The sequence below is a fragment of the Fistularia commersonii genome, chromosome 7 (genome assembly GCF_037954325.1).
Source record: "Fistularia commersonii isolate RoL2024-O1a breed Wild chromosome 7, RoL_Fcom_v1.0, whole genome shotgun sequence".
Classification (NCBI taxonomy): Eukaryota; Metazoa; Chordata; class Actinopteri; order Syngnathiformes; family Fistulariidae; genus Fistularia; species Fistularia commersonii.
The window spans coordinates 13,835,030-13,856,711 of NC_141290.1; the positions used below are offsets into that span (position 1 = coordinate 13,835,030).

The 21,682-nt window shown below is 41.8% G+C and overlaps 1 protein-coding gene across 4 annotated transcripts in view; it reads left to right on the forward strand.

Annotated features, from left to right (window-relative positions):
* rap1gapb (RAP1 GTPase activating protein b) overlaps nucleotides 1–21,682 on the forward strand; it is an 88,415-nt gene that overhangs the window by 25,847 nt on the left and 40,886 nt on the right. For all 4 annotated transcript variants that reach the window (XM_086149932.1, XM_086149933.1, XM_086149935.1 and 1 more), the window contains one exon: nucleotides 12,387–12,480. In XM_086149932.1, coding sequence (XP_086006058.1) covers nucleotides 12,387–12,480 — 94 coding nt within the window. The remainder of the gene's footprint in view (nucleotides 1–12,386; nucleotides 12,481–21,682) is intronic.

Here is a 21,682-nt window from a genome sequence, read left to right on the forward strand (position 1 = left end):
CTGCGGTATCTTTTCAGCAATTTGTCGAATCCAACACAGAGAGATTTAAGGCGAATATTGATCTGACATGTAACTAACCAAGAATTTGTGATGAAAGATTATTATCTATGATTGTAAATAAGTATCTTAGAACTGTGGATTCAGGGTATATTTTAGAATTAATACTTTTGAGTCAGACACAGCCCAGACTTGTGTCTTTTGTTGAAACAATGACATCATGATCCAGATATAAACTCATTCTAAATAATATTGTCAAGCCTGTCTAGAGGAGGACAAGTGCACAGTTGCTAAAAGATTCAAATGTTGACTCATTGTAGTTAGGTGCTGGCCTCCTCTGTCAATCAGTAGTGACATAACCCAGCTGTCATTGCTCACGGCTTTGCTCATGTTCCTCCACGTTCTTTATAAATTCTTCTGGGATTCCTGTTGCTGTTGTCACCATGACAGTTTGCGGGCCGGCTTCACCTTCAAGCCAGTGTTCACAGCGCAGACTGGAGTTGCTGTGCAAATGCATTGAGTAACAACCCTATTATGGTGGGGATTAACTCACTTACACCTTATAAAACCTTAAATGAATAGGGAAACAAAAAACACACTGCTTTTGCGTAAAGGTCTTTTTGGCTTCTACTCTTGAAGACATAAATAGACAACTTTAAAGAATGTAAAAAGTAATTTTAGTTCCGCTGTGGAACACATTGTATGAAACATTGTGATTTTGAAGATCCAGCTGAATCCTGCATATGGCTTCCACAAAGCAAAAATATTAACTAATTATTCTTTGGTCTAGTATTTATGACACTCATTGTCCGGAGCAAGATTTTAATATAATGTCACTGAAAGGGGACACAAGGAGCCTTCCCCATGATGAAGTGAAGGATTAAACAACAATAATGTTCTAGTCATGAAGATTGCTTTGAGCACTCGGGGCCCAATTTCATTAGACTGCTCTGTCAACAATTATGGGGAAGAAGATATAGTAGTGCAGTGTCTCTGCAAAGTTAGTTCCCTGCCAAGGCAAAGGGCAGCCTCCAGCCCAGTCCTCCTGGAGGTTCTCCAGGATTAGTGTTTCTTTGACATCAAAAGAAACTGACAGAGTACGATGATGATGATGATGATGACTTTAGAAAGTATCAAACAAAGTATGTTGCTTTTTTGAGGGGGGGGGGGGGTCTGTTTGTTTATATATCTATTTTGCACCATCATTTAAGGCTTTTAAAATACAAAAATCAGATTCATCATTATTGCTGCTGGTGGTTTGAAGTCCCTGACTGAAAGTAAGGTTTGATTGACAGTTGTTTTGTTTTCGTCATTATGAATTAAATGATTACTTTTTCGATTTTCTTCCTTTTTGGGGGAATATAAAAAAATGTTTAATCATCTCTTTTACAGCCTTCCATTGTCAGACTGAAAGAACCAAGAGATCAGTTAATTTTACATTTCTGTGTGTAGAGTGAGATTTCTTTTATTCTAGCTGCAATGCTAGCTACATATTCCCATAGTTCTTTTTCTCTTTTCAGCTTTTGTCTTCAGGGGTCACCACAGCAAATCAACCTTCTCCATCTAACCCTTTTCTCTGTAGCCTCCTCTGTCCCACCTTCATATCCTCTCTCACAGCTACTTACTTTGGTCTTCCTCTATACCTCCTGCCTGGCAGCTCCAATTCTGCATCCGTCTACCAATATATTCACTATTCCGATATATTCCCAAAGAGAACCTCAGCATCTTCATTTCTGCGACCTCTAACTCTGCCTCCAGTCTTTTGTCACTGTAACTGGTTCTAGCAATACAGTATCACTGGTCTCACCACTGTCCTGTACACCTTTCATTTCATTCTGGCTGATAGTCTTCTATCCCATAGTACCCCTCTGACACTATTCTCCACCCATTCCAACCTTCTTGAACCCGTTTCTTCACCTCTTCCACACTCCCTGTAGCCTCACCGTTCCACCCGGGTACCTCTTATTCACACAGATATACTCTAACCTTCATTCTTCTCCTTTCCAGTGCATACCTCCACCTCTCTAGATTTTCCACAACCTGTTCTCTGCTTTCACTACAGATCACATTGTCATCTGCAAACATCATGGTCCATGGAGATTCACGTCTAACCTCATGTGTCAGCCTGTCCATTATCACTGCAAACAAGGGGCTCAGAGCTGATCCCTGATGGAGTCCCATGTCCACCTTGAACTTCTCTATTACCCCTACAGCACACCTCACAACTGTGTCACAGCCAGCATACATGTCCTGCGCCAGTCTAACATACTTATTTGCCACTCCAGACTTCCTCATACAATACCAGAGTTTCTCTCTGGGTTACCTGCCATATGCTTTTTCCAGGTCTACAAAAACAGTGCAGCTCCCTCTGGCCTTCTCAGTACTTCTCTATTAGCATTATAAAAGCAAATACTGCATCTGTAGTACTCTATCAAGGCATGAAGCCATACTTCTGTTCACCAATGCTGACTAGTGCTCTCAGTCTAGTTTCCACTATTCTTTCCCATAACGTCATTGTATGGCTCATCAACTTTATCCCTCTATGGTTGCTGCAATTCAGCATATCCCCCTTATTCTTAAAAATGGGCACCATCATACTTCATCTTCATTCTTCAGGCATCTTCTCACTCTCTAAAATCCTGTTGAGTAATCGAGTCAGAAACTCTACCGCTGCCTCATCTAGACTCTTCCACACCTCCACAGGTATATCATCAAGATCAATTGCCTTTCCACTCTTCATCCTCTTCAGTACCTTCCTCACCTCACTTTTACTAATCTCTGCTAATTTGTGGTCTACAATATGCATCGCTTCTACCTTTCCCTCTTTCATTTTCCACATTCACCAGCTCTTCAAAGTACTCTTTCCCTTTTCCCATCACTCTTCTAGCATCTGTCAATACATTTTCCTCATTCCCCTCTCCATCCTCAATTACCCGGACCTGCTGTACATCCTTTCCATCTCTCCCTTTCTCCAACCTGTATAGATAATTCTCCCCCCCCTTACTGTCCAATCTTCCTTGTCATCAGAGTCATCCTACAGACCACCATCCTATGCTGTCTAGCTACACTCTCACCTACAACTACTTTGCAGTCACTGATCTCTGTCAGGTCACCTCATCTATACAAGATTCTGTGTGCTCCTACCTCCGCTCTTATAAGTTACCCTATATTCATGTCTTTTCTTGAAAAAGTGTTCACCACAGCCATTTCCATTCTTTTTGCGAAGTCTACGACCATCTGTCGCGCCGCATTCCCATCCTGTATACCAAATTTCTATTGCCTGCACAAAAATGGCCATTGAAGTCTGCACCGATTACCACTTTTTCATCTCTGGGGATATTGTGCATCACTTCATCTAACTCATTCCAGAACTATTCCTTCTCCTCAAACTCACATCCCGCCTGCAGGGCATAGCCACTAACAACATTGGGCATCACACCTTCAATTTCTCCTGTTTCAGACTCATAAGTCTATCTGACATTCTTTTCACCTCCCGAACATTCCTAACAAACTCCTCCTCCAAGATAACTCCTCTTCCATTTTTCCTCCTGTCAGTACCACGATAGTACAACTTTAAACCTGCTCCTAAGCTTCTACCCTTACTATCTTTCCAACTGGGCTCCTGGACACACGGAACATCCACCTTCCCTCTCTGCATCATGTCAACCAACTGTCTACCTTTTCCTGTCATATTGCCACCCTGAGGCTGCATTATATAATCGCATAGTGTTTCTCCTTTTAATTTATTTCTTCTTTTTGGATGGATCTTTTAATGACAGCAACATACCTTGCACTTTTTTTGCAGAGGGAGAAAGGTCTGCTGAGGCCCATGTGGCTTTAATGGACAAAGTTACTCTACTATTAATAGATGTGGTTACTCTACCATAGCAGAATTTGTTGATCTGATGATGTCTGACTCTTCCTTCAGGGCCCTCTGGCTATCTTTTATTTGCCAAAGAAACCTTTGCATCATTTGTGATATTGTGCATGCATTAGTCATGTTCATTCTGCATTTAGCTTGAGGTCAACTATATTTTCTTGAATTATTGTTGATTGCCAGTGAACCTTCCTGCTTAACCTTTGATTCAACCCATAAAAAAACGTTTTTTTTCCAACCGGTTTCCTTTTTTTCCAACCAAGACTAGATTTTTTTTTGGGGGGGTGGGGTGGGTTATTATTCTACATTATGAGGCTAATTAAAAATGATATGGTATATGTGTCTTTTTGCAGATGTTTAATCAAATCTATTAGCTTTAATGAAAAATCATGAAACACTATTTTATCTGAGTAGTACAATATTTAAACTTGGTCACACACACTGTAAAACCATTGCAGCACTACAAATTTTGCACAGTGGTTAGTGCTTCCACCTCACCCTGGTTCGATTCGGAGAGGGGACCTTTCTGTGTGGACTTTGCATGTTCTCCTCATGTCTGCGTGGGTTTCCTCAGGGTTCTCCACTTACCTCCCACGTCCAAAATTATGCAGCAGGCTAATCGGAAAAATTGGGATACTTGCCCAGATGTGTGAAGGAGAGAGTGAATGGTTTTCTGTCTCTATATGGCTCTGCAATTGATTGGCGACCAGTCCTGGGTGTGCCCCGCCTCTCACCTGATGCCAGCTGGGATAGGCTCCAGCATTCCCCTTGACCCTACGTTGGATAAGCAGTAGATGATGGATGGATGGTGGTCAGATGACTAATACGATAGGCATGAAACAGAGGAAATTGTTTCGTATTATTTTGTTTTATTGGTCTCCATTGTTTCTCAATTAGTGACTTTTTTTTCTTGTAAATACTTCACTTATTGTGAACATTTTAGAGATTATTGATCTTTTTAAGATCATGAGAAGATCTTCCGTTGTGTCTCATCCCTGGATTCAGAATGACTTGTGGCTATGCCTGTGCTTATTTTGGAAGCACTTAACATTTTCACTTGAATTAAAATAGGGAAAAAAAAGACAAGCGTGATGGCTACAAATGTTAATGATATCATTGTAACAATTTTACCAATGCAGCACTCCAAAGCTGTTCACTGTATTGGCTGTTTATACTGTACCTAAAGTAGTACAGCCATCTGAGCCCAATCTGAGCACACTTATTCCCCCCAACCCTTTTTATGGAAATTGTTTCCCACTTAAATTTGTATTTTTGTTTCACTCGGAGGAGCAGGTTTGCACAGCCTTAGCCATGATTGGACCACAGGAGGCTGGGATTCAAGGCTCATGACCTGTTAGCCTACTGAGGAAACTACTGGCAACAAACAAGATTAATTAAAAGTGTTTCACACGTTTGCAGCGGAGATGAATACTGAAACCTATAATTCTGCGATGAAATCATTAGAATTCTGCCAGCTTGCTGCAAATTCTCTTGCTATCTGCTCTTGGGGACACCAAGCAGATGGCAGACTTAACCATTTGTTCCACTTGGATCACTTGCTCTGGTGATGACCAAATGACCAAAGGCAACTGGCAATGTGTTGGAAAACAACTCTTGTTGCCTCTCAGAGAATAAGGCTCCATATTTTACAGCCTTTGCCCCTGATGACAAAAGTCAGCCACCATCTTTTGTCATTATGGCATCTGATAATGTCAGTTATGAATATTCAGTAAAGAAACACTTATCTTTGAAAACGCCTTGATTTTGTAAATAAAAAAAAAATACTTCAACCCCAGATCCTCATGGAGGAATTTCATTGTAGGCTTCACAATAGTTTCAGTTTGCTTCAGTTAGACCTGCCGTCTCCGAGAGCAGTTCTCGTTTCATCTTGTGACAATGAATTAAGTAAGTTGCAACATGCTCTGTTGAGTCACTACAGTGAATGTTGACACACAAAGCACAGAAACTCAATGATATGATTTATTTATTCATTCATTTTTGTTTTGCTTTTAATTAAAAAGGGGAAAGCATTAGTTTCCAGGTTGACATTGGAACTAGTAGCAGACAGTTTAACTTGCCATATTGTGATATCTAAAACACTTCACTGTACCAGCAGATATATGGATTTTGAATATCTGGGTAGGAGGACGGGAGAAGAACCAATTTATGGATGCAGGTAAAGAGGACGGGAAGTTAGTTGATGTGAGGCAAAGCAGGAGAGAGGCATTCATTCTTTTTGCAACAGGCCTATTAAAGCCTTTGTTTTCAGATTTGTCATTGCCGTTTTGCATTTGAAGACAATTTTTGCAAACCTCAGGTAATATGCATCTTGTAATTTTTAGAAAATTGCTATGAAAGTGTTCTCATGTGATTGATGAGAATAATTTTCAATTATAGCACATGGCTATACTGGTCCCTTTTACTGCCCTTTTGAATCACCTGCCAAGGGTCATTACAGCTGCCATGCTGTGAAGGAACAATATCACTTAAAGAGCAATGCTATGCCGATGAGATTCAAAGAGTTTGCAGCAATATCCTACATCCCAAGTCTGTAGCTGTGTAGCTATTTTCTCATGATTGTATCAAGCCATCCATTGATAATGAAATTGAACAAAAAAAACAGAATCAGGTGTTCTGGCCAGCTGCAAATTGTATGTAAAGAGCTCAGGATTTTAACAGCACCCTGACTTTTCTACACTTGATTTATTCTTTATCCTTCTTTTCTATTCCTGTTTTCATCAGAAACATTTCCGTGTTCCTGGGGTGGGTTGTTGCTAGGTAACACATTTGTAGAAGTGCAGCTGTTGCGAGGTATTCACCTCAATACGGGGAGAAAAAGCAAAAGGTGTCCTCGCAGCTTGTGCAGAGCACCAGGTCATAGAACCCGAGAGAAGAATACACTGCAGGCACAATTATTAGGCAAGTTGTATCTTTGAGGATTAATTTTGTTGTTGTAAACTACAGTGCTCTTCGTCAATCTAAAATGTTAGCAAACCCTCAAACCTGAACATTTAAGTAGTAAAAATGAGGTTTTGTCTTTCTTAAGAGAATAGCTCGATGTACACCATTATTAGGCAACTGTCAGTGTGCAGAATTGTGTAACTAAATCAAAAAGCAAATATTTTCCTATCTCACTTGTTTATTTTCACCTGTTCAAGCGAGAATAACAGAAAATGTACAAATACACACTTCTGAAATAAAAAAATTAAAAAAAATCAGGTGACCAATATAGCCACCCTTCTTTTCGATAACAGTTACAAGCCTTCCATTCATGGAGTCAGTAAGTTTCTTCATCTGGTCAGAATCAACTTTCTGTGCAGCCGCAACTACAGCCCTCCAGACGCTGTTTAGCGAGGTGTTCTGTTTACCGTCACTGTAAATTTCCTGCTTAAGAAGAGCCCAAATGTTCTCAATAGGGTTTAAGTCTGGTGAAGAAGGGGACTATGTCATTAGTTTTCCATCTTTAAGGCCTTTACTGGCCAGCCACGCACTACATGTTGCATGTGATGGAGCATTGTCTTGGATAAAAAAAGTCCTCTTGACTTTTTCCTGTACCACTGCTAAAAAAAAGAAAGTGTCTTCTAAAAATTGGCAGTAGGTCTAAGAGTTGATTTTAAGTAAATATTCAACCGAAAAAGGTCCAACTAGGTCATCCTAAATATATCTGCCCATACCAGTACCCTACCTCCATCTTGTTGCCGTTTGAGTTGAAGGGTCGAGCTCTGTATCAATTCCATCCATCTGGTCTGTCAATGACATTTCAACTTATGTGTCCTGTTCAGAGTTGGTCGGGTTTCAGCTTTCTTACCTTGCCCAGTTCTCTGAGAACTGAACACCTCAACACTACAGGCAGGTTGCAGTTTTGGAGTATGGCAGAACTGGAGGATAATAGGTTCCTGGTAGTTTCATGCTTGATTCTTATCAAATCTTTGGCGGTTAATTTGTATCGTTTCTTCTCGACATGTTTCTTGTGACCCTGTTGACTATTTGCAACAAAACATTTGATGGCTCTGCGATCACACCCCAAGATCTTAGATATGTCAAGAGTGCTGCATCCCTCTTAAAGACTTTTTACAATTTTTGAATTTTCAGAGTCAGTTAAATCTCTTTTTTGGCCCATTTTTCCTGAGAAGAATCTGCCTAATAATTATGCACACCTATATATATATATGGTGTTGATCTCCTTGGGCCACACTGTCCCTCATTACACAAATACACATCACCTGATATGCATTTAATCCAATAAGGTCACAATGGGTGGGAATGGCTGTCTGAGTTTGGGCAGGGCCGAACACTTCCTTGGGCTTGGGGATGACCTGCTCCTTCTTGGTCAAAACATGAACTCTGCGCTCTTCTTGGGCCTGCAACCCTGCAACGTCGGGGTCACCAATGTGGTGCTCGGTGAGTAAATGATGACGGAGTGTTGGAGTTGTGAAAGAGTCCAACTTTATTCAGTGGGCACTACTAGTCCCAACTAGTTAACTTCCGGGGGTCAATATATACACCCAGCTTAAACCATGCCCCCCAGCCCAGAGCTGAGAGAAATTCTGTCCGGTTTACTTGTGTTCCTTAAAACTTACTTTATCGTTTTAGACTTATAAAAAATGCAATTTAGTCTCGTAGTCAAACATTGATGTAGTGCACTGGTTGTTGGAGGCAAGCAACCCCAAGCAGGTACCTGTTCTTAAACACTGGAGCACACATAATGGTGTATTAGATAATTAAAAGTGTATTATTCAGTGTGCCATAAATGTTCACTATGTAACGTACCATATAGTAAAAGAGTTGCACATAAGATATTAGTGTTACTGTACATCTCCAGGCCAGGCTATACAATTTAAGGACTTTTTTTTTTGTAATTCATTATTAGGAAGTTTTTTATTTATATTGTATAGCAAAGATTTAAATCCCAAAGCATATTGTAGGTATGCATTATGATCAACCTGAGTCATATACTTTAGATATTAAGACTAGAAAGAAATTAAGTAGGAGTGAGAAATAAGATTTCTTGTGATGAAAAGACAGAAATGTGCACCAGGTGGACCCCATCGCCATGTTCTGACACACTTTGTGTCAGAACTCAGAAAATAGTTGGCAGTGGTGGAGAGGAGCCAGTAAATGGAGGAGGAATTTCTTGGAAGAGGCCTTAGCAACAACTGGATTAGCAGATGGTGATGGATGAGATGTGGGTCACTTGGAGTAGATCCATGGGATGGATAACCAGAGGTGAGTGAAGTTGGGGGCGAGACATGGATCGTTCAAATACCTCCCTGAAAAAGAGAACATCATAACCGTTGAAGCTCATTTTCGAAGCATCATTACATGGCTGCTGTAGGAAATGTCTAAACACAACTTTGACTTGAATACAAGGGAAAATTAATTCAATTCTGTCAAAACATTTCTGATAAATGTACAAAAAATTCATCCATTCAATATCCTTACCTTATTCTGCACTATCCAGCTGTCATTGGGTAAAGGCAAGATTAATCCTGGACTGGTTGCTGGCCAATCACAGGGCCTCAGATAGAAACATACAATCATTCAGTGTTATTCAAAGGCCTGGGCAATTTAGGGTCTCCTAAAATTCTTTTAGAAGTAGTAGATAGAACTTCCATCTCAGAGCAAAAGATCCTTGGTTTCATTCCATCAGGCGGTCTTTGTGTATAGAGTTTGCATGTTCTTCCCATGTCTGCATGGATTTTGTTCGGGTTCTCCCGTTTCCTCCTGGACTCCAAAAACAGGCAATAGGTTCATTTGAGACCCTAAATTTCCCAGATGTGGGCAATTCACATGGTGAATCCTGTCTCCCTCACATCAGCTTGGATAGACTCCAGCCCCCTCACAAGTAGAGGATGAGCAACACTATGCAAAGTATCAATAATGAATGAAGTACAGATCCAATGAGTTGCTGCAGAGGTACAGGAAGTTGGACCTAAACTAAATGTTGCAGCTCAGATGCCTACAGCTGCCCAAGTGTTCATGTCACAAGCAGAGTGTGAGAGGATGCAGGATGGAATGACATCAGAGTTTTGAACGAAAAGGATTTTGACAGTGTGGGAAAGTCTGAGTGTCAAGCAAACAAGATGTGGCAGGATTATCAAGCAGAAGGTGAAGCGGAAAAAATCTTGCCTGAACTTTTGATGAAGCCTTATCAAAACATAATTTATCTAATGGTTACACCTGCCTTCATGTTAGCAGATCCAGGGTGAGACTGGCCCTCGGAAGATCAACCAATAGATTAGATGTTTGCCCTGAGTGAGCTATTGATTATATATATGAATATCAATATGAATATCATATTCATTCTAAATTTAATTTGTATTGGGGATTTTTTTAAATGACAAAATTGTGACAGCATTTTTACTCATGAATTTTTTTTTATTGTGTGGAACTAAACAGAATTTAGTGAGCAAATTGGGTAGTTTGAAAAATAGCATGAAAAAATGAATCCGCAAGGAATTATTTGAAAGTTTTGCAAAAAAAAATGAAATTGCCAGAAATAATTTTAAAAATTGCCAAGAAATTACAACGTTTGTAAGATCTCACAACATATAGTGAAAGGATTAGAGATTAAGGATTTTTTTTTCTCTCAAGTTTGATTTTAGGAATTAATGATTGAAAAGTCACATTTAATGACGCTTTGCAATTAATTACATTAAAAATTTAATTAAACCGCCTCTCCTAAGGGACATATAAGTAGTGGAAAGAGGTACTAAATATGTTTCTTATGAGAGCACGTAAAAGTGATGTGGGGGTGTTTCATGAACTTGAACCTGTCTATCCAAAACCAAAAGTATATATTTTTCTTTTGCCACACATGAGAGAACACTTCTAATAGCTGCTAGCACTCAGGATTTGTGACTTGCATGGGTGCACCTCAGTGCCTTTACATCAGATTTCCAATCATCATATCACCCTATCTAATAACCTGTGGTCTCCGCAACCCTGAAAATGATCCCAGAATCTTCCTCCATTTAGCTTTTACCTAATACAGAGAGTATCTGTTTTCTTCGCATCAATACACTCACAGCCCAAACAGACATAGAGGCAGTATCAAGCAGTCTTTTTATTTTTTCTTCATTTAAGTCTTCCTGAATCGAGATGGATTTAGCCGTATATGCTTTTCGATTATTATGAATTCCATCGTATGGCAAGTCAAAAAAGGGAGGTTTTGGTTTACTAATTGATCAGGTTGCATGGTGGCTGGGGAGAGCACCTTCTAATTTGTTTTTGTTGAATAAGTTAACCGGACGTCTCAAGCTTTGATAGGCAGCCCTGTGACTTCCTTGCAATTGATCCCATAGGACAGTTAAATAACGTTTCACTTCAGTCAGGGTAGATAGTCTTCCCTTTGTACACAGAGTTTAACACATCATTCTTGGCTTGAAACAGTATTTGACATCATATTTTCTTTTGGTTCCGGTTACATTAAATAAAAGATGCAACACAGTTGACACTCCAGTGGAATGTCAGTTATGAGAAGCGGAGAATGATGCGGGGAATATCTGACGGCTCCATTCACTCATTCCTCTGCCAGCTTGGATCATAGGCAACAAAGAACAGTGTTCCTGTTAGGTCGCGAACCGATATCCTCACCTCAACTCCAGATCTGTTCTCATAAAATTGTATCTCCACTCAGCCAGTGTCTGACCAGTCATAATAAGGTGTTTCCACTTGAGGAGAACTATTGCAGTTTTTTCTAATGTCCTTGCAAGATAGGGTTTCTCTCTCAGTGTATTTAAACCACTCTGCCAAAGCACCAGAGTGGAAGAAGTGTGTTTGTGTTTGTTTGTGTGTGTGTGTGTGTGTGTGAGTGTGAGTGTGTGTGCGTGTGCGTGTATGTGTGTGTGTGTGTGTGTGTGGTGATGATTCGCTGCTCTGGCTTGCTCTTTTCACTCCAAAAAATCAGGCTATATTGTTGTGTGCTTCTTTCCCTCCTCAGCAGTGTTCAGAAAAGCCCTCTGCTGCAGGTCCATGAACAGGATGCATGAACAAATGGGATGCCATTTCTTGCCACTGACTTGTTTTGAGACAAAGTGTGAAATAATCCTGGTCAGACTGGTAATTTGGTCGAAAGACACAGAGATGTGCCAAGAGGAATAGAAAAAGAGAGGCAAGGGGATGAAAATTGAAGGTCTTTTCCTGTTTTTCTTTGTATCAGCTTACCCGTGTTCTCCCTTTTCTTACAACCCTCCCCTCCTGATCTCTACCGTTTTGCACCCTTTGCGCCAACCAAGCCGGTGTGAGGGCAAAAAAAAAAAAAAGGCGGCGAGCCTAAGGACAAAAAAGTTTTTGTCCGGACAAAGAAATCCCCTGCGGGAAAAGTGGCTCGATAAATGCACCGTTCTCATTGTATTAGAAATGGAATGATCCTTTTTTATGGGAGGAGTCAATTCTGATACAGGCTTTCTCCTTTGCTCGCTTTGCTCAAATGAGAAACTCAGCTCAAGGCTCACCATAATCTCCCTCTCCCCTCCCTCCACCCACCACCCCTCTATCCTCTGACTCACAGGAAACAAGATGGAAGGATTCCTCGTATCTCTGATGAAGTAGAGTGCTCACTAGCGCGCTCCAATCCTCTGTTCCCTCTACCTTCACTTTCAAAGGTAAAACCAGGCCGCGGCTCCTGATGTGCTCACTCAATTTTCACTTTGCTTCCGGTAATAAGTGCTGTGTTTTTTTTTATTTTAATTTTATTTTGATTGATTCATTTTTTGTCAAGATTGGCATATTGTTACATTTTTCTTGTGCTCAACTTTTTCTCTCGTTTTGAAAGTCATTCATGGAGAAAAGCAAACTGTTGAGTTGTGAATTACACCTGCGCTGCATTCCATTTAGCTCAAGCTCTCTGAGTTTAGCTCTCAGGCGGGATTTCTAGGGATTGGCAATAAAGCCGTCAACAACCAATACTATTTGTAAAGCATATAGTCAGTGGAAAAATAAAATCTTGGGTTAAAGACCCTAATCAGGGATGTTATTTTGTCATATAATGATTTGATCCAGTTAAAGTTATAAAATGCCAATATTTGAGTGAAATATTTGTGTTGTTTATTCGAAGCACAACTTTGCAGCTTTTCTGTTTCTAAAATTTGCAGCTGTCAGTCTATCCAACTAAAAACCGCATGTCTTTCGTGTGTTTAGAGGGGAGTCCTGCACATCATGCAGTTCCAATTCTTTCCTGCTCATTGTTTCACTGTTGTGCACAAGCACATAAACCAAAGGAGAGTTTTGCTTGCCATAGAAAGTGTGTCCTAACATGAAAGCCTCCTTCTCTCTGTCTCTTTTGATTTCAGTGATGGTTATGACTTAAAACTGATAAAAACACAAAAAACAGACAAAAAGAAATTAGAAGTCTTAGCTTTTATGGACACTATTTGGGATTCGTCTTAAAAATCCATTTTCAACTTTGAGCGGAATAGTGTTAACTATTGCTAACCTTCATGCTTAGCTCTCATTCTTTCCTTTGTTTTTGTGCATTGTATTCTTAAGTTGTTATATAAGGGTGAAAGGTGTGCAAACCTACCCACCCACACAAGCACATAGGCACACACCCATACCTCTCATTGGTAGGCTGTCATGGTGCCTGCCAGGGTGACTCTGTGCACCCTCTGACCGTCATCTGAGACAAATATAGATCAGCGCAGTTGTTTCCCTGTAATACATACCATAGGAGGCACGTCATCACTGTTTCCGTCTCACTGGAAACACAATTGGCATGGGATTAACATTGTCTATCTACATATGGACCAGCGGAGGATAGACACGTAAGGACAACTGCCAACCTTTTAAATGATGACATGCCTATTTCTTCATGCAAATCACATTCTCATATAAATAAAAATCTTGTCGCACTCCAAGTCCAATGCCACTCTAATGTTACGGCTTAAATGGAAACTATGGTTTATTATTGAAAGGGAGCATTAGGATGGACGTGCCTTTTTTAAATGGATTGTGTAAAGCAGCCGTATTGAAGCTGTGCTTCACTTCATACTGTACACCGGTAAAAGCCAGGTGCTTGAGCAAGTGAACATATATGCCATTTCTGTAGAATCCAAGAAATTGGTTCAATTTGACATATCGTTCATATGTTCAGAGTGGTCTTTAAAGCACCCAGCAGATAAAATCCATTTGTTGGACTTTTTTTGTTGCAGCACAACCTCTACATGCAGGTAACATTTCTGCGTCGATTCTGGTAGGCCATTAACCTCTTCCTCCTCCTCAGGTCACCCAACCAATTTCCTCTGGTCCTTTTTGGGGCTTGTTGGAAGTTCAGAGCTGATGCACGTTTTCCTCTGTAAAGCTTTGCACTTTGATACGCATGGTTGTTTGTTGTCTGCTATACCCGTTTCATTTCTTTATATTTATACTACCCTTTAGTCAATTGTTTATAAAAGTCCTTAGAATACATTTGTTCTCATGCCACATGACCTGAGGCCAGATGGTCTGCAGTATTTAGATGCAAGTGTTATCGAGACTCTGAAATGCTTCACAGTTGGCCTACCGTAATGACTAAAATAGCCCCAAAGAAAGAGGTTCAGACATTCATGGTTCCCACCGGATGGCTTCAACCAGCTTTGGCAGCTTCCCATCATTTCCTCCAGAAGCACCATCACATGAAATGAAAATTTTAATTATCACAAAATTAACTATACAGGATTTATGAGTACAACTTCGGAAATGGCATTCTCACATTACTTGTCTCATTGACATATTTTAAGCCCCCAGTGTTTGGTGCTTCACCAAAACTAGTTTTGTGTTTGTCATTCAATGTCTGCACTGACTGGAAATATGTTGTAATTTGAGATTATAGGGCACGTTTTACAATTTTCTTTTGTTGTTATTTGAGAGTGGTTACAGTTGGTCTCCCTAAGAAGAGATGAAACTCAGCACTGTGATATGCAGGTTTTTGGCAGGTGAGCGATATTTCTCTGGAGCTGATAGGGTTGAATTCATCCGTCTGAACTCCATCTTTTGTCCTTCAGGCCTTGGTGGCCACAGCGGGATCACAATAATCACTACTTACCTGTTGAATGGCCCAATAGATTTTTCTGGCTTCTGCACCCATTGATTGACTCCCTTTGAAGTCTAGTTTCTCTATTATGAGGATGTGGCTCACCCTATGAGTATAAATGTGGGGGCAGGGGGTGGGTAGGTATTGAGGTTATTGCTTTGGATGAAAATCATTTGCAGTGTATCAGTGTAAATTGAAATGCGACAGTGGTTGTGAGAAGTCAGGCTACTAAAGCAATGGATTTTGATCCTCAGCTTGCAGATGGAGAAGAAATGTTTGAACCTCATGGATGCCATGTGGATTTTTTGTGCTGTATTCATGTATTCTCCTGGATTCTCTATTCTATCGTCACTCAGAGAGCAACTGCCATTCTTAGCTCTTTCTGAGACACACATACTCGCTGCAATTACTGGTACTCAACTGGGAGAAAAGGATGAGTAGCTATCAACCCCTCATGCTTGAAAATAGATATTGTGCATTCGCTGCAATGGCATCATAATCTCTTTGAGGGCAAGAGAGGAACCATAAACATCTCAAAGAAGTACTCTACCCACTCAGCATTGTTCTCCAGCACTTCAACCCATTCCTGAGGGCGCTTGAAAGAGTCATTGTTGATGCCATCCAACCACAGAAATGTGCTTTCCTATTACTCTTCTACAAAAAACAGATACCAATTTAATCCACAGGATATTTTCCTTGTAGGGCCTTGCCAGATATAACATCACTTGGCTCATGAAGCCCTGAGTTGTCAATCAAGCAGAGATGATTTGTAGATGATCAGATTCCCCTTTTTCAATCCAAACCACCAGCCCATAATTTGTCATATAAAACTAGTAGAGTTCTGTTTCATTTTACAGGTAGTTAGAGCCATCAAGGTCAGAAGCTGTAGTTAGCAACAGACAGAATAAGACTGCTGTGTATCTCATCTGCTGAGGTACGGATGTGTTACTAAGGGGAGGAGTAAATTCATTGTTTGTTTTTGTCTTTTTTTTCCCAAAAGCATTTCTCCCTTTTCTGCTCTCAAAATCTTCAAATTGTCTTTTATATTGATCCGCTTTCGGGTATTTACATCTATGGCTTCTGTCTTTGTGCAAGTCCTCTATCTGTTTGCCTTGTTTGTTGCATAAGACAGCTATATTTTTTATAAGAATCTTAATACTTATCTGGATGAACTGCGGATGGAAAAGTAAGATCTTCATTGTATAGGGCAACACACCTCTAGACTGTACATATTACACTAAACAGTTAGAATCTTGAAATCTTTGTTCATGTATACTTCTTGTCAAAATCCTCTTGTCATGGCAACTTGGACATTTTTGACAAGAGACGATATTGACAAGAATTCACCATGACCTGGATGACTGAAAACCTCCACAAACATGTCACCTCATATACTCTTGCGCAGTTGTTCCTGTTTATTTAGGGTACAATGCAGTGAAGAAACTGTGTGTATTTGTCATGTTAAAGAAAAAAAGAGAACACGCCGTTCTCAATGCTTGCGGCAAGACACAAGACAGCATTAACTTTGCAAAATGAACATTCTCCGATCAAATTGTTAGCATGTTTCCTTCATGTTCAAATGTAAACACAACCAGAAATCTCCATTTTAAGGTTAGTGAAGAAACTCAAAAAAAAAGGCACATCACAAAATAAAACTCAGTGGTGAGAGGCTGAATGAATGAAAAATAATCATCATGGATCAATCGCAGACAGAAACCAGACCATTGTTACGAAACTCAACCATTTACACAACATAAAACAGGGGTACAGCTTGAGGGCTGGGAGGGAGCTGAATGGTTAGAGACACCAGGAACAGGCAGTGCTGATGAGGACGAATTAACTGACAGGAGATGACAATTAACTAATTTCCAGACAAGAAGTAAACAAGCTATCACACAGCTGCAGCAAGAGTGCCAAAATAAAAAGAGTACATAACCATGAGACAAAGACTCATCAAAATTTCATCCACAGTAAACATAAAATCAAGAGTACAAAAAACAGACATACACAGCAATGTGACACTTATGTTATTAGAAAGGGAAATTTCAAGACATTATTCAAAGAAAATGCAGAATGACTATCCTGATAATATACTGCGATTGCACACATTGCATAAATTGTTCCAACTGTGAAAAATACCTCGAAAGGGTATTTGATTTTAATCACCCATCCATCCATTGTCTGCTGCTTATCCTATTTGTGGTTGTGGGGGATGCTGGAGATCCCAGATGCCATCAATCCTCGGGACACATAACCAGACAGACAAACATTCACTCTCTCATTCACACATCTGGGAAATGTTTCCCATTTTTTTTACAATTAACCTGCTGCATGTTTTTGGACTGTGGGAGGAAACCGGAGAACCCAGGGGAAACCCACATAGACAAGGGAAGAAGCGCTAACCACTGCGCCACTGTATCACCCTGATTTTAATCATCCATCCATCCATCCATCCATCCATCCATCCATCCATCCATCCATCCATCCATCGTCTGCCGCTTATCCTGCACTCAGGGTTGCTGGGGATGCTGGAGGATATCCCAGCTGTCATCGGGTGAGAGGTGGGGTTCTCCCTGGACTGGTCGCCAGACAATACCAGGGATTTTGGGCTGTGGGTGGAAACCTGGAAGAAACCCACACAGACAAGGAGAAAAGCACAAACCACTGCGCCCCCGTGCTGCCCTAATTTTAATCAAGTGAATACAATAATGCAGAGCTACTAGCATCATGATGCTAAATCCTCCATAACATTAATAATTACTTTGTCCTATCTGTACACCAGATCACAAGCTTCTCAAAATGGTTGCGCTCTGATTGGAAACAGGAACAGTCATAATGCTTAGCTAACTATCTGAAGATGGATTTTAGGAATTCTGCTACAAAAAATGAGTATGTTGAAAAAAATACAGATTGTTTATTTATTTTTTTAAATGCACATATTCAGTCATTTATCAAAGCTGTGAAGAGTTGAAAAACATGGAAATGCACAGAATACGGAGTTCAGAATATCTTCAATATGCCACCGTATAAATGAAAATGCAGTCGAAATTCAAAGTTATGGTCTAAATGTTCTCGGTCCACTTTGGAAATTGTAGGCCTGAAGAAACATTGCTATTGATGAATTGTATCTCCATGATTAGACTGCGTTCAGACGACAAGACCATCGTAATGCTGTGCCAGTTTCCCCCCCACACTCTCCAAAAAAGATTCCCTTCTCCAACTAAAATCCATAGTTTTCTGCACTTTTAAATGAATCTTTGTAACCTCTGCTTTGTTTGTCGACTACTCATTGATTTCCTTCATGGGAAATCAATGCAGATATGAGTAGAGCATATTGTTTTCTATTGCAAAGAGAAAATGACTTATCTAAGTAGAATGTATTGTTCACGAAGCTATGTATTTGCAAAAGTAGGTCAGTATTTGTTGATATCTGATGTTGTCTGGTGACAGTTGCGGTGACAGCTGCACTTGAGAAAAAAAAGAATCTGCTCTCAGAAAAATACCTCCCCTTTCTTCGCGCACCTCAGCACTTTTTATCTCACCTTACCCACTATGTCTTCTACTATCACTTGTCCCGTCATACCAGTTATAAACTGTGCAGGTGATTTGGAAGGTGCTGAGGTTGGCTAAATCCTCCATCAGGCTGTGGCAGCGACACATATAGGGAACTTGGCCTTTCACATAGCTCACAATAGGTGTGATAACACTTAGAGTTTTACATTATTTTTTCTTCAAGGACATGATTCTGAACGTCACTCACATGCAGAGTTCCAAGAGAATCCGCTTTATTCATATTTTTTCTAACTTCTAAGGTTGGACAATAAGAACAAAAAGGAATATCAGGACATTCAGAAGGTTAATGCACACCAGGATTTGTGTCTGGAATATTAAATCATGTATCAGTGATCACTGCTTGATAACTTTCAGGTTAGTCAAAGCCTTTTAGCTAATCTTGTAAAGATTGGGGGATATCATGCTCATCTTGTGAGTGGTGACTTGCAGATTGTCCAAAAGTTTCACTGTAACATCTTAAGGTTATTTTTGGCAAATTTTCAATTTTTCCATTTATGTAAGTCATTGGTTTTATTTTTGATATTAATTACCAGTTCCTTATATTCTTAGCCAGCTAATTTCAAATTTGCTTTAATATGAAAACAAAAAATAAATAAATCATCGAGGTAAGAAAAATGACTCACAATAGCACATCCATCCATCCATCCATCTCCCTCTGCTTTCCGGAGTCGGGTCGCGGAGGCAGCAGCTGGAGCAGTGAGGCCCAGACCTCCCTGTCCCCCGCCACATAGTCCAGCTCCTCTGGGGGGACCCCAAGGTGTTCCCAGGCCAGCCTAGAGACATAGTCTCTCGAGCGTGTCCTGGGTCTTTCCCGTGGTCTCTTCCCAGATGGACATGCCTGGAGTAGGGGCGTCATAGCGGAGAAGGTAGAGCAATTTTCTTTGGAACCGAACATATGGTTCAATTCCCGGCTTCTCCTAGCGTGTCAAATTGTTGTTGAGCAAGACACTGAGCCCCTAACTGCTCCCCTCGCGCTTGTAGATGGCAGCCTACTGCTCATGGTTCATCCATGATGGTTTCATTCCATGGAAAACTCTACTCTGAGCTTCTCCCAGATGACTCACCCTGTAAGGGAAATTGAGAACTTCGCCTTCTGGCTCAGCTCCCTCTTGAATGCAATGCCACACCGATCCCCCTGTTGATCTCCCGCTCCACCCTCCCCTCACTCATGAACAAGACCCTGAGATACTTGAGCTTCTCCATTTGTGGCAGGATCTCTTCCCTGTTCAGTGAGCATTCCACCCGTTTCTGGTCGAGCACCATGGTCTCAGTTGTGGTGATCCTCATCCCCGGCCGCTTCACACTTGACTGCGAACCACTCCAGTTAGAGTGGGAGATGAAACCGACAGAAACACTTCATCTGCAAAAAGCAGAGCCTCCTTCCTGCGCCCACTAAACCGGATCCCCTCAACGCCCTGATTGCATCTAGAAATTCTGTCCATAAAAGTAATGAACAGAATCAGTGACAAAGGTGAGCCCTGGTGGTGTCCAACTCTCACCAGAAATGGGTCCAACTTACAACCAGCAATACAGACCAGGCTCCGACACTGATCATACAAGGACTAATCAGCCTGTATAACGTAATTTGGTACCCCGTACTACCAAAGCACCCCCCACAGGACTGCCCGCGGGACACGGTCGAATGCCTTCTCCAGATCAAGACTGGTTGAGTAAAATGCTATGCCCCCTTGAAGACTCTGCCAAGGATATAGAGCTGGTCCACTGTTCCTTGACCAGGACAAAAACTACACTGCGCCTCCTGGATCTGAGGTTCAATGAGCCAGCGGACACTCTTCTCCAGCACCTCCCAATAGATCTTACCAGGGAGGGTGAGGAGTGTGATCCCCTGTAGTTGGAGTACACCCTCCGATCCCCCTTTTTAAAAAAGGGGACCACCACCTTGGTCTGCTTCCCCATCCTGAGCTGCCAGATGATGAACCAGAATCTCCTCAGCGCCCACCAGAAGTGGTTCTCCATGGTTTCCCCGATCTCCTCCCACCCCCGGGTTTTTGCCTTGGCAACCACCAAAGCCACATGATGCTTGGCCTGCAGGTACCTGTCACCTCCCTCCGGAGCCCCACAGGCCAGAAAGACCTGATAGGATTCCTTCCTCAGTTTGACAGCATCCCTCACTTTTGGAGTTCACCAGCGCGTTCCAGGGTTGCTGTCCCGACAGGCACCGACCACCTTACTTCAGGAGCTTTGGTCTGCCTCCTCAACAATGGAAGCACGGAACATGGTCCATTCAGACTCAATGTCACCCACCAATGTCTGACAGGGGACTTTGCCGGTTTTTCCAGTAGACCCTCATGTTACGTTTGGGTCTGCCAGGTCCTGACCGGCATCCTCACCCATCATCGGAGCCAGCTCACCACCAGGTGGTGATCAGTTGACAGCTCCGCCCCTATCTTCACCTGAGTGTCCAGGACATGCGTCCGCAAGTCCAATGACAAGGCCACAAGGTCGATCAAAGAACTGTGGCCTAAGGTGCGTTGGTGCCAAGTGCAAAAATGGAAACCTTTATGCCTGAACATGGTTTTTGCAATGGACAGTCTGTGACAAGCACTGAAGTCCAAGAACAAGACACCACTTGGATTCAGATCTGAGTAGCCCTTCATCCCTACCACGCCCTTACAAGTCACATTATCACTACCTACATGAACATTGAAGTCTCTCAATAGGACAAGGGTGTCCCCAGTAGAAGCGCTTTCTAGCACCTCCTCCAGGGACCCCAAGAAGGGTGGGTAAACTGAGCTGTTTTTGGGTGCATGGCCACAAACAACAGTCGGAATCCATCCCTCCCAACTGAAAGCAGAGGGAGGCTGCCCTCTCGTCCACCGGGTTGAACCCCAACATATAGGTGATGAGTCGGAGGGCCCCACTCGAGAGGCCTGGTTCCAGACCCCATGCTGTGTGTCAAGGTGAGTCTGACTATATCTAGTTGGAATTTCTCAGCCTCCCAAAACAGCTTGGGCTCCCTCCACGCCAAAGAGGAGACATTCCATGTCCCAAGAGTCAGCTTCTACAGCTGAGGATTGGACCACCAAGGTCCCCCACACTGGCCGTCACCCAGCTCACCCTTCACCCGACCCCCTTGGCCCTTCCTGTGGGTGGGGAGCCCAGTGGAAGAGGGACTCATGTCAGTCCTTCGGACCGTGCCCGGCCAAGCCCAGTGGGTGAAGGCCCAGGCACTAGGCTCTCACCATCGAGCCCCGCCCCTGGGC